Source organism: Salvelinus alpinus, chromosome 14, assembly GCF_045679555.1.
Source record: "Salvelinus alpinus chromosome 14, SLU_Salpinus.1, whole genome shotgun sequence".
NCBI classification, from domain to species: Eukaryota; Metazoa; Chordata; class Actinopteri; order Salmoniformes; family Salmonidae; genus Salvelinus; species Salvelinus alpinus.
This window is the reverse complement of record NC_092099.1, coordinates 33563828-33577637: the sequence shown is the minus strand read 5'-3', so window position 1 is coordinate 33577637 and position 13810 is coordinate 33563828. Positions and strand designations below refer to the sequence as shown.

The following is a 13810-nucleotide window of genomic DNA, read 5'->3' as shown; positions in this document are numbered from 1 at the left end:
AGAGGAGCTGTTGCGCCTTCTTCACCACACTGTCTGTGTGGGTGGAGCATTTCAGATTGTCCGTGATGTGTAAGCCGAGGAACTTAAAACGTTCCACCTTCTCTACTACTGTCCCATCGATGTGGATGCGGGGGGGGGGGGGGGGGGGGGGGGGGTGCTCCCTCTGCTGTTTCCTGTAGTCCACGATCATCTTCTTTGTTTTGTTGACGTTGAGTGAGAGGTTATTTTCCTGACACCACACTCCGAGGGCCCACACCTCCTCCCTGTAGGCCATCTCTTCGTTGTTGGTAATCAGACTGTATTGTTGTCTGCAAACTTGATGATTGAGTTGGAAGCGTGCATGGCCACGCAGTCATGGGTGAACAGGGAGTACAGGAGAGACCTGAGAACGCACCCTTTTGGGGCCCCAGTGTTGAGGTTCAGCGGGGTAGAGACGTTGTTTCCTACCTTCACCACCTGGGGGCGGCCCGTCAGAAAGTTCAGGACCCAGTTGCACAGGGCGGGGTCGAGACCCAGGGTCTCGAGCTTAATGACGAGTTTGGAGGGTACTATGGTGTTAAATGCTGAGCTGTAGTCAATGAACAGCATTCTTACATAGGTATTCCTCTTGTGCAGATGGGATAGGGCAGTGTGATGACGATTGCATCGTCAGTGGACCTATTGGGGCAGTAAGCAAATTGGAGAGGGTCTAGGGTATCAGGTAGGGTGGAGGTGATATGATCCTTGACTAGTCTCTCAAAGCACTTCATGATGACAGAAGTGAGTGCAATGGGGCGATAGTCATTTAGTTCAGTTACCTTAGCCTTCTTGTGAACAGGAACGATGGTGGCCATCTTGAAGCATGTGGGGACAACAGACTGCGATAGGGATTGGTTGAATATGTCCGTAAACACACCAGCCAGCTGGTCTGTGCATGCTCTGAGGACGTGGCTAGGGATGGCGTCTGGGCCGGCAGCCTTGCGAGGGTTAACACGTTTAAATGTTTTACTCACGTTGGCCACGGAGAAGGTAGCGGGCCGTGTCAGTGGCACTGTATTGTCTTCAAAGCGAGTAAAGAAGTTGTTTAATTTGTCTGGGAGCAAGACGTCTATGTCCATGACGGGGCTGGTTTTCTTTTTGTAATCCGTGATTGACTGTAGACTCTGCCGCATACGTCTCGTGTTTGAGCCGTTGAATTGCGACTCTACTTTGTCTCTATACTGACCCTTTGCTTGTTTGATTGCATGGCGGGGGGAATAGCTGCACTGTTTGTATTCGGTCATGTTTCCGGTCGCCTTGCCATGATTAAAAGCGGTGGTTCGCGCTTTCAGTTTTGCGCGAATGCTGCCATTAATCCACAGTTTCTGGTTAGGGAAGGTATTAATAGTCACAGCGGGTACGACGTCACCGATGCACTTGCTAATAAACATGCTCACCAAGTCAGCGTATACATCAATGTTGTTGTCTGAGGCTATCCGGAACATATCCCAGTCCATGTGATTGAAGCAATTTTGAAGCGTGGAATCCGATTGGTCAGACCAGTGTTGTATTGACCTGTTTTAGTTTCTGTAGGCTGGGATCAACAAAATGGATTCATGGTCAGATTAGCCGAAGGCAGGGCGAGGGAAGGCTTTGTATGCATCTGTAACCGATGTGAAATGGCTAGCCCAGCCTTTCAGTCGGTGACGTCACTTGCTCTGAAACCTTGAAGTAGTGGTTCCCCTTGCTCTGCAAGGGCCGCGGCCACGATGCTTCGTGGGTGTCAGTTGTTGATGTGTGCAGAAGGTCCCTGGTTCGCGCCCGGGTCGGGGTGAGGGGACGGACTAAAGTTAAACTGTTACACATCACGGAAGTTCGAGTAGCAATGATCCAGAATTCTGCCCGCTCGTGTCGTGCATTCGATATGCTGATAGAATGTAGGTAGTATTGATCTCAGGTTAGCTTTGTTAAAATCCCCAGCTACAATAAATGCAGCCTCAGGATGTATGGTTTCCAGTTTACAAAGAGTCCAGTGAAGTTCTTTCAGGGACGTCGAGGTATCTGCTTGGGGGAATATACACGGCTGTGATTATAATCGAAGAGAATTCTCTTGGTACATAGTGCGGTTGGCATTTGATTGTAAGGAATTCTAGGTCAGGTGAACAAAAGGACCATAGTTCCTGTATGTTGTTGTGATTACACCATGATTCGTTTAAGGCATACACCCCGCCCTTCTTCTTACCAGAGAGGTTTGTTTCTGTTTGCACGATGCGTGTAGAAACCAGGTGGCTGTACCAACTCTGACAACGTATCCCGAGTGAGCCATGTTTCCGTGAAACAGAGAATGTTACAATTTCTGATGTCTCTCTGGAAGGCAACTCGTGCCCTAATTTCGTTCACCTTGTTATCTAGAGATTGGACATTGGCGAGTAATATGCTAGGAAGCGGTGGATGGTGTGCTCGTCTTCTGGGTCTGACTAGTAGGCCGCTCCGTCTGCCTCTCCTGCGGCGACCGCGTTGTTTTGGGTCGGCCTCTGGGATAAGATCGCATGTCCAGGGTGGAGGACCGAACAAAGGATCCGCTTCGGGAAAGACGTATTCCTGGTCGTAATGATGGTAAGTTGACATTGCTTTTATATCCAATAGTTCTTCCCGGCTGTATGTAATAACACTTGAGATTTTATGGGCTAACAATGTCAGAAATAGTACATCAAAAAAACGAATAACTGCATAGTTTTGTAAGGACCTGAAGCGAGGTGGTCATCTCTGTCGGCGCAATCATCTCTGGCTTCTCCAACATTTTTGATAAATTAATTAGTTGAAAACTGTTCAACTATTGTCTATTTCTCTCTTTGAGTCAACTACTCACCACATGATATGCATGCAGTGCTAGCTATCAGTAGCTTATGCTTTCAGTACTAGATTCATTCTCTGATCCTTTGATTGGGTGACACCATGTCAGTTCATGCTGCAAGAGCTCCGATAGGTTGGAGAACATCCTCTGGAAATTGCCATAATTACTTTGTTTAATTACTATGGAAGGGGGTGAGAACCAAGAGCCTCCTAGGTTTTGTATTGAAGTCAATGTAACAAGAGGAGGACGGAAGCTAGCTGCCCTCCTACTACACCATGGTGCTACCCTATAGAGGGCTGTTGAGGCTACTGTAGACATTCATTGCAAAACAGTGTGTTTTAATCAATTATTTGGTGACGTGAATATATTTTGTATAGTTTTATCTAAAAAGGATAACTTTTAAATGTTTTACAATTTTTTATTTTATGAAATTCACTGAGGATGGTCCTCCCCTTCCTCCTCTGAGGAGCCTCCACTGTTACAGATAATTAGTTCATTTGACATGGTGGATCTTTTTGTGTCGGAAAATGAACTAGGCGAGAGGAGGCAGTGGAAATGCCTTTATGCACAAATATTTATATAATAACCGTTATGTCGAAGTATTCTTGTAGTTACGCAATGAAATGGTGTGAGGTCTTCCCAATACAACACGGGAAACCATACAGTTTATTAGGCTAAAGATTAAATAAATTATGATGAACTTCACAGGGTAGTGAAAATGCACAATGATTTCGATGCTCCTTTCCAATAAATAGTGAGGGTCTTATTCTGATGACATGATGATCGATGCTTGAGTGCCATTTGACAAAATGCAATGGAAACATATTGAACTGTAGATATTTAATAGGCACATGAAAACTTAGGCAAAAAGTGTACATTTTTTGTCCACAACGTCATCCCTCACCGATTTTTATCGGCAACAAGTCTGTTTGGTGGAAACACACTACTGGTGGGAAAATGAGCATATTTTCTTTATGCGTAGGCCTCGTTCAGAATAGTCATATGAAAAGCTGTCGCAAATTGGATTGAAACGTAGCTACTAGAGCAAACAAATGTGAGACTGTTGTTCATTGACTTCAGCTCAGCATTCAACACCATCGTGTCCACAAAGCTCATCACTAAGCTAAGAACCCTGGGACTAAACACCTCCCTCTGCAACTGGATCCTGGACTTTCTGACGAGCCGCCCCCAGGTGGTAAGGGTAGGCAACAGCACATCAGACATAATGATCCTCAACACGGAGGCCCCTCAGGGGTGTGTGCTTAGTACCCTCCTGTACTGCCTATTCACCCACGACTGCGTGGCCAAGTACGACTCCAACACCATCATTAAGTTTGCTGACGACACAACGGTGGTAGCCCTGATCACCAACAACAATGACATAGCCTATAGGGAGATCAGAGACCTGGCAGTGTGATGATTGTGGGCTACAGGAAAAGGAGGGCTGAACACGCCCCCATTCACATCGACAGGGCTGTAGTGGAGCGGGTTGAGTGTTTCAAGTTCCTTGGTGTCTACATCACCAACAAACTATCAGGGTCCAAACACACCAACACAGTAGTGAAGAGGGCACAACAAGGCCTATTCCCCTCAGAAGACTGAAAAGATTTGGCATTGGTCCCCAGATCTTCAAAAACTTCTACAGCTGCACCATCGAGAGCATTCTGACCAGTTGCATCACCTCCTTGTATGGCATCTGCTCGGCATCCGACAGTAAAGCACTACAGAGGGTAGTGCGTACGGCCTAGTACATCACTGGGGCCATCACTGGGGCTAGGCCCCTTAGTTCTAGTGAAGGGGAAATTTAACGCTACAGCATACAATGGCATTCTAGATAATTCTGTGCTTCCAACTTTGTGCCAACAGTTTGGGGAAGGCCCTTTCCTGTTTCAGTATGACAATGCCCCTGTGCACAAAACAAGGTCCATACAGAAATGGTTTGTCGAGATAGGTGTGGAAGAACTTGACTGGCCTGCACAGAGCCCTGACCTCAACCCCATCGAACACCTTTGGGATGAATTGGAACGTCGACTGCGAGCCAGGGCTAATCGCCTAACATCAGTGCCCGACCTCACTAATGCTATTGTGGCTGAACGGATGCAATTCCCAGTAGCAATGATCCAACATCTAGTGGAAAGCCTTCCCAGAAGAGTGGAGGCTGTTATAGCAGCAGGGGGGGACCAACTCCATATTAATGCCTATGATTTTGGAATGAGATGTTCAACGAGCAGGTGTCCACATACACTACATGACTAAAAGTATGTTTGTAATCGTAAAGGGCATCCTCATAATTATCAGTATAAAGTAACTTTATTTCTAAAGACATTCTCCAGCATCATTTATTTATTGACAATAAGAATTGTTTCAACTCCAAGTGATATTTGTCAACAGAATACCATAAAAGGTTCTTCCACAACAATAAGATATTATGTCATCCCTCTCCCAAAGTGTCACACAGTAGGTTATAGTTCTTCATATTCCTAACTTTAGAGTTTAAAATGGACAAAGGTAGTCTCAATGATTTGTACATTATGAAATCAATGTATACACAAAAACACACCTAAAAGTATTCACAGGGAGCAGGAGAAAGGAACGTAGTTCAAAATGAACAGAGGTTGGTTTTTAAACAAGGTTTCTTAATCTCAATTAAGGCTTAATTATGCAAAACAATCAAGTTAAGGAGCTTATGAAGGAACCAGCGTTTTCAACTCTTATTGGAAAACATGAAAAGTGAATGTATATTATACACAAAAATACAGACTGGGGATTCACGCAGTCACGTGCTGCCCTCAGGGTGGGGCAACACTTATGAAAAGGTGACCATCTCTGTCTCAAATGACACCCTATTCCCCACATAGTGCACTACCAGAACCCTTCGTGCACATGGGCTCTTGTAAAAAAAAAAAACATGTTTTACATTACATGAGGTATAGGGTCTCATTTGAGATTTGCCTACTATAGTTGTCCACAGTTTGAAATACTATCACTGTCCAGTCCATGGCCAGAGCGAAGGCCGATAGCCATCCAGTCAGTGACCAGATCTCAGCCCTACAGTTGAGTTGTCCACAGTCAGTGAACAGAGCGAAGCTCTACAGTTGTCCACATTCGGTGACGACAATCTTCTTGCTGGGTTTGCCAGTCTTTGTGCCCAGCTCTCCCATGCTGCGGACCACATCCATGCCCTCTCTGACGAAGCCAAAGGCCACGTGTTTGAAGTCCAAGTGCTCAGCCTTCTTCATGGTGATGAAGAACTGGGAGTTGTTGGTGTCTCGGCCGTGGTTGGCCATGGACAGCAGCCCCGGGCCTGTGTGGCGCACGTCAAAGTTCTCATCCTCAAACTTGTCCCCGTAGATGGATTTCCCTCCTGTCCCATCCTGGTTGGTGATGTCTCCACCCTGAAGAAAGAGGACAATACAGAGACAGGACCAAACAGAGTTATACATTCTTGCAGAGGTTTACAAAATGTTTTGTGTTCCAAGAGGCACTAACTGTGACCTATGTTTTGGGAAACATGGTATTGAAGGTTATGAAAGCACTTTGGCTCTGATTATTGTCTGGTTGGAGGCTAACCCCACAACTGCACTCCCCGCTTCTCACCTGACACATGAAGTCCGGTACGACCCTGTGGAAGACAGAGTTGCGCAGCCCGAAGCCGTTCTGTCCTGTACACAGCGCTCTGAAGTTCTCAGCTGTCTTGGGGACGATGTGAGAGAACAGTTCTATGGTGACCGTTCCCAGGGGCTCGTCGTCAGCGGAGATAGAGAGGTACACCTGGGGGCAGAGTTTAGTGGACTCTTTAGTACAATTATTAAACATTATTGTAGGTGGAGGGGACAAAAGTAGTAGGCTAGGCGGCCCACCTATACATTAGCAGACAGGGGAAACACTGACCTGGGGATTGGCGTCTCTGGAATGTTCCTGTACCCTGGACAGCTGGGGGGAGGAGAGGGACGAGGCCTCTGATTGGCTCATACGACTCTGACACTCACAGAAGGTCTTCCTGAAACACTCGGCCAGCTCCGCGGTCTTAAACTTGGCTGCCAACTGTTCCACCTTACCCTCACCCTCTGGAATGTTTTGTTGTTGATAAAAAAACATTTATCAATTCAAATTATATACGAATCAATATATTTACGTAGCTTTGTGTGTGTGTTGCCGAGTTATGTATAGACCTACCTGAAAAGTCAGTAGCTGTCCAGACTAGGGCTTGGTTAGAGGTGTTCATGGGTTTGAGCTCCATGCTCTGACAGATGGTGTGATTGGCACAGACCTTCAGCACCTGCTCCCTCCTCATCAGCACCCGGTAGAACCTCTTATCGGGGTGGAAGAGGATCTTGATGTCTCCCACACCCCTCTCCTTCCACTGGCCCAGGTCTCTCTCCCAGCGGTACAGCTTGGTACGCTCCTTAAACAGGATCTCCTCATCCTCCTCCCCTGACTTAGTCTCCACCTGGACAACACAGTTACACGCAGGTTAATGACGAGACCAAGGGCTCATTAATCAGGAGGGTGTAAGATTACAGAACTCATATAGAAATGTATTGCGTAGAACATGCAAGATTCTCTGTCATATAGATAGAATGTGGAGTAATGCCAGCTCTAGACTAAGCCTCCACCTAGAACACATTTAGACAGTTATAACGATGACGTAGAGTCTCTGCTTGGAACTCAGCATTAAAGGAAAGGTTCACCCATTTTGAATGTTATATTGTTTTTGTGCATCTATGAGTGATGTTCTATCGATTCCCTGGGTCATTTCATGTTTTCATGTGTATCAGAGTTATTGTGGTTCGAGCAGGCAGAATTGCCTCCGGTATGACGTAGCACTGTGATAAAGTCACTCTCACTACACTGGAAATTAAGAGGAATACGCCTTTTAGATTGCAAAATTATCTATTATACATGTCAGATTTCAATACTGGCCGATGTCACAACTCGGGAGGAAGTCTTCTCTCATCGTTTCCATGTGCCTTAGAGACTCCACTCTGTAAGGCACATCGATCTGCAGGTTGAACACGGTGAGATTGTAGACTCATAAATTGATAGTGAAGTTTGTTTAGGAGATTTTATAGCTAACTAAACATGCTGATATTATCTTCTGTATTATTGTGTGTAGCTACGTTTGCCCGTAGAGAGAGCATTGCACTGTGGATTTTGTAGACGACTTGAGATGCAACAGATTTCCATAACAATTTTACATGTTGCTACAAACCTTATTATGACGCCAAAATGAAAAATATATTCACTAAAAAACGTCTCTCACATTTTAGTGTTATTTAACCCTATAAATTAAAGAATGAGTGGTTTTATTTAGATTTTTCCTTTAAAGAGAGAGATTGGGGTAAGGCCCTGCGTTAGACTAGTGTCCTGTCCAGGCTGTGTACTTGTACAACAAGCTGCCTCACTACAGAAACCGGTCTGCTCCTATGAGCTGTTCTTCATAACATTCCCAGTAAGGGTAAGTGGAGATAAATGAGTAGCAGTGCATTGATAAGTACCTCTGGTAGAGAGACTATGGGTTCAAAGTCAATGCCCACATTATTAGTGTCCTCTTCATCACTCCCCTCCTCCCCTCCCTCAGCTTTGGCTGGGGCTGCAGCTCCAAACAACGTAGCCCCGGCGTTCGCCCACGAGAAGTTGGAATCTAATAATGAAACATAAAAAAAGTTAACTGAAATGTTTGTTTTCACTGAAACATAGCTCAGTTGTCATGGTGACTAATAGAAATCTTAAGAACACACATCATATTGAATTTTCTTCAGTCAATCGTATAGAGAAAACTTAGAAGTGCCAACCTTGTTTTCCAAAGGCAAATTCCCCCCCAGTGTTCTGTGCCAGATCAGCAAAGGAGAACCCTTCCCCTCCTAGAGCACTGAAGCCCAATGAGCCAAATGAGTTAGGAGCATCTGTAAAAGAGAGTAAGTAAGAAAGAGAAGACAGCTCAGTTTGCTGCATTGGTGTCAGAAGTGGGATTGTGTTGCTGGGAGGACATAGAAGGCATTGCCAAGAGTTAAGTGAGGGCAAAATTCAAAAGGCTTTGTAGTGATAAATGTCTCATACCCTGAGTAGTGGTTGTAGAAAATGTAGTATTGGAGCCAGGCTCAGAGGTCTTCTTGGCAGACAGGTCTATAGGGCTGCTGCTGCTGGTAGCTGCAGGAGTAGACTGATCTGGAGCCTGCTCGTTTAGAGTTTGACAAGAAACACAACTGCTTGCAGACTCCTCATTTCTAACAAGACACATGTTACACTCCCACTGCCCTGGCTTTTTGCCAAACTGTGCACCAAATCCAAAACCAAATGAGGGGGTTATCAAAGCTGGGGCACTAGCAGCAGGTTTTTCTGGACGGTTTGGAGTGGTAGCCTGCTCCCTGCTGCGGGAGACCGCAGTCTGAGATGGTGTTGAAGTGGAGTCTAACTGATCTGGAGTCTGCTGCTCCTTTGTAGTGGACTGGACCTCTGCCTCCTGAATGGTTAATGACTGAACTGAGACCTGTTCTTCTGCTGTAGAGGACTGGACATCTGCCTCCTGGATGGTTACTGATTGAACTGGGACCTGTTCCTCTGCTGTAGAAGATTGGATGTCAGCATCCTGGATGGTAACTGACTGTTCTGTGGCCTGTTCCTGGCTACCTGGGGTTGGGATTTCAGCCTCCTGTATGGTTAAGGACTGATCTGGGACATGTTCCTCTGCTGTAGAGGACTGGACTTCTGCCTCCTGGATGGTAACCAACTGTTCTGTGGCCTGTTCCTGGCTACCTGGGGTTGGGATTTCAGCCTCCTGTATGGTTAAGGACTGATCTGGGACATGTTCCTCTGCTGTAGAGGACTGGACTTCTGCCTCCTGGATGGTAACCAACTGTTCTGTGGCCTGTTCCTGGCTACCTGGGGTTGGGATTTCAGCCTCCTGTATGGTTAAGGACTGATCTGGGACATGTTCCTCTGCTGTAGAGGACTGGACTTCTGCCTCAGACTGATCTGAAGCCTGTTCCTGGCTGCTGGGGGACTGGTCTGGGACCTGTTGTTCTGGCACAGTATCACCGGTGCTAGAGGACACAGCCTCAGATGAAACAGGGTCTGAGCTTCTCTCAGCATCCTAAAACACAATAACTAAAACAGTTAACATTTGCTTGAGAGAACCACTTTCAATTTCTTATAACCCAATGCCACATAAGTTGTTTACCTATGTGCAAACACATGCATATAATCTCACCAGAGCCTCCTGTGCTTTGCGAAGCTCTGTCTCAAAATCCTCTGGCTTGTCCTTCTCTGCCTCGCTATCGCTGCCTACACCACAGAAGAAGGTTGAAGGCAGCTGCAGGGTCCTGGCTTTCTGTTCCTGCTCTGGAGTAGGCCTCTTCTCCCATACCACCTCAAGCTCCAGGTCCAGACCCTGAACACCTGCGTCCGCCTGGCCTGCTGAGAGGAAATGAGTTGAGCAGGTTATTGGAGAAGTAACTTCTGTGGAGAAATTTCACCCCAACCTGTCCTATTCATACCCATCTCTATAGCTGCTTTGGCCATGAAACTTACCAGAACCTGCACTTGCAGCTTCTCTCTCAGGAGGATCCTGGTACAGTTTTCCATTCAGGGCTTTAACTGCTGTCTCAAAGTCCTCATCTGCAATATTCACAGCACAAACTAACGTTAGCAACACTGTCAACTACAATTACTAAACGGTTGCTCATGCAGGTAGAAAAAGTTTGAGAGAGAGTGTTTCTCACCATCTGTCTGGGCGTCGCTGGTATATCCTGGTTCGTTCTGGTAGCAGAAGAAGGTGAGAGGCAGCAGGAGTTCCCTGGCCAGAAGAGCCTGCTCAACTGTTGGCTGCCTCACATACACCACTTCCACCTCACCGTCGGCCTCCGCCTGGGAGGGTGCTATAACACAACACAAATGGTGAGACAACTCAGTCAGGAGGCCCCCTTCCTACAGAACAGTGTACAGAACAGAGAGACATTGAGAGCAGGAACCGATTAATACAACTATATTAATCTCCAAGGTGAATTTGATTTATTATTATTATTGAAAATTGGATCTACAGAAACTGTAATAAGACTTGACGTAATTATGCTCCAAGGTTATTGTTTGGTACTAAAAGGCAGGCTAACATTTTATTAACTAGAAAGTCACAAAACCATTTCACTAAGCAGATAGTTGCATGTCTAGGGTTAGTACCTCATCAAAACACATGCATCTAAAAAAAAATTGACAACGTGCATTTCACCCCCCGAGCGAGCAGTCTCCTATATCTCTGACATTGCTATTACTACTGAGTAAGTCAATCTCAAAAGCATCATAAACCTTTGAACCATGGATCTACAGTGTACTGTACATGAGGCCAACCATAGCAGTTGTACCATTTCTTCCTGCTCCTCTTAAACCAATTCATAGATAACTGTCCAGTGGTAGAACACATTTTGCTTGTGACATACAGAAGATGCTACCGGAGTTTCAACAATGGCTCTTTCACTGGGACATATCGTAAATCTCTGGAACAAACCGGACCAGAGTGGGATTTGATTTCACACTGTTGCTACACATCCTGGACTAAAAATGTGTGTGTGACAGCAAGCATGGCTGGAATCTCCCCGTGTCTCCTTTTAAACAGAGGGAGAAGTACTCTGAATCGCCGTTAACACAACTGGCTGCTACCAGGAACTTAGTAATTTCACCCCTCCAATAGCTAAACAGCTATCCTAACTTTCATCTGTAGAAATCTATATTTCACTAGAGTAAGAGTTACTGTTGAGTATCACACATGGGCATGCAGCTCATTAGGTTGTTGTACTATAGGTTTGTACAGTGCATTCAGGAAGTATTCAGACCCCTTCCCCTTTTACACATTTTGTTAAGTTACAGCCTTAGTCTAAAATGGATGAAATACACATATATATTTTTTTTTATCCTCCTCAATCTACACACAATACCCCATAATGACAAAGCGAAAACATTTTTAGAATCAAAATAAATAAAACACTTTTCATATTTTTTTTTAACCCCTTCTTTCTCCACAATTTTGTGATATCCAATTTATATTTACAGTCTTGTCCCATCGTTGCAACTCCCGTACAGACTCGGGAGAGGCGAAGGTCGAGAGCCATGTGTCCTCCAAAACACGATCCTGCCAAGATGCACTATTTCTTGACACACTGCTCGATTAACCCGGAAGCCAGCCGCACCAATGTGTCGGAGGAAACACTAACTGGTGACCGTGTCAGGGTGCATGCGCCCAGACCGCCACAGGAGTCGCTAGAGCACGATTGGACAAGGACATCCCGGTCGGCCAAACCCTCCCCTAACCCAGATGATGCTGGGCCAATTGTGCGCCGCCTCATGGGTCTCCCGGGTGCGGCCGGCTGCGACTCAGCCCGGGATCGAACACGGATCTGTGGTGACGCCTCAAGCACTGCCTTATACTGCTGCGCCACTCGGGAGGACCAGAATGTTTTGCATGTTTCATTCAAATAAAAAAACGAAGAACTTATTTACATAAGTATTCAGACCCTTTGCTATGAGACTCGAAATTGAGCTCAGGTGCATCCTGTTTGCATTGATCATCCTTGAGATGTTCCTACAACTTGATTAGAGTCCACTTGTGGTAAATTCAATTGATTGGAAATTATTTGGAAAGGTACACACCTGTCTATATAAGGTCCCACAGTTCATGTCAGAGCAAAAACCAAGCCATGAGGTCGAAGGAATTGTCCGTAGAGCTCTGAAATAGGATTTTGTCGAGGCACAGATCTGGGGAAGGGTACCAAAACATTTCTGCAGCATTGAAGGTCCCCTAGAACACAGTGGTCTCCATCAATCTTAAATGGAAAAAGTTTAGAACAACCAATACTCTTTCTAGAGCTGGCCCCCTGGCCAAACTGAGCAATTGGGGGAGAAGGGCCTTGGTCAGGGAGGTGACCAAGAACCCAATTGTCACTCTGACAGAGCTCCAGAGTTCCTCTGTGGAGATGGGAGAACCTTCCAGAAAGACAACCATCTCTGTAGCACTCCACCAATCAGGCCTTTATGGTAGAGTGGCCAGACGAAAGCCACTGCTCAGTAAAAGGCACATGACAGCCCCCTTGGAGATAGCCAAAAAGGGTCTAAAGTACTGACCATGAGAAACAAGATTCTCTGGTCTGATGAAACCAAGATTGAACTCTTTGACCTGAATGCCAAGGTTCACGTCTGGAGGAAATCTGGCACCATCCCTACGGTGAAGCATGGTGGTGGCAGCATCATGCTGTGGGGATGTTTTTCAGCGGCAGGGACTGAGAGACTAGTCAGGATCAAGGGAAAGATGAACAGAGTAAAGTACATAAAGATCCTTAATGAAAACCTGCTCCCGAGCGCTCAGGACTGGGGCGAAGGTTCACCTTCAACAAAGTAGTGAGTAAAGGGTCTGAATACTTATGTAAATGTATTATTTGTTTATTTTTTATAAATTTGCAAAAATGTCTAAACCTGTTTTTGCTTTGTGTGTAGATTGAGGGAAACAACAATTTTAGAATAAGACCAACGTAACAAAATGTGGGAAAAAATCTACATCTCTGAAAACTTTCCGAATGCACTGCATGTTCCACTAGTTGCGTGCTGGTTAAGACCGGCTACCAGGCAAGGCCAGACAGGTGACAGCTGTGTAGGTGACGTGTCACAGCACACACACAGTGTAGTGACAGAGTACCTGGGGGCTCAAATTGGGTGGATGAGGTGCTGGTCCAAAAAGTCTTTGGGTTATCTTTGAAAAACCTAAAATCCAATCCTACAAAATAATGGTTGGCATGTGAGACAAACTAGAATTGGGGGTGGTTGGATTAAGAAATGAAAATGTATTAATGCATCTTTGGTTAGCTTCAAGTTGCTGAATGTCATTGCATTAAGTAAGTGTAATGGATTAGGCCTATATCAATCTTTCTATATTTCGGTCCTGTCCCATAGAGAAAGACAGAGATATCATCTTTATATAAGTTCCATTATGGCGTCTGTAAACTCACGGGCAGCGCC

The 13810-nt window shown here is 45.6% G+C and overlaps 1 protein-coding gene across 3 annotated transcripts in view; it reads right to left on the bottom strand.

Moving 5' to 3' along the window:
- Positions 1 to 5103: 5103 nt before the first annotated feature.
- Positions 5104 to 13810, bottom strand: part of LOC139538812 (E3 SUMO-protein ligase RanBP2-like) — a 36306-nt gene continuing 27599 nt past the window's right edge. The window contains exons 20-30 of one of the 3 annotated variants that reach the window (XM_071341276.1): positions 13491 to 13568; positions 10534 to 10689; positions 10343 to 10429; positions 10023 to 10228; positions 8873 to 9905; positions 8608 to 8718; positions 8311 to 8456; positions 6989 to 7262; positions 6704 to 6879; positions 6410 to 6583; positions 5104 to 6207 (exon numbers count right to left, since the gene is read on the bottom strand). In XM_071341276.1, the coding sequence (XP_071197377.1) occupies positions 5902 to 6207; positions 6410 to 6583; positions 6704 to 6879; positions 6989 to 7262; positions 8311 to 8456; positions 8608 to 8718; positions 8873 to 9905; positions 10023 to 10228; positions 10343 to 10429; positions 10534 to 10689; positions 13491 to 13568 (2747 nt within the window). In that variant the 3' untranslated portion in view covers positions 5104 to 5901. The remainder of the gene's footprint in view (positions 6208 to 6409; positions 6584 to 6703; positions 6880 to 6988; positions 7263 to 8310; positions 8457 to 8607; positions 8719 to 8872; positions 9906 to 10022; positions 10229 to 10342; positions 10430 to 10533; positions 10690 to 13490; positions 13569 to 13810) is intronic. The other 2 variants (XM_071341277.1, XM_071341278.1) reach the window with 2 other exon arrangements.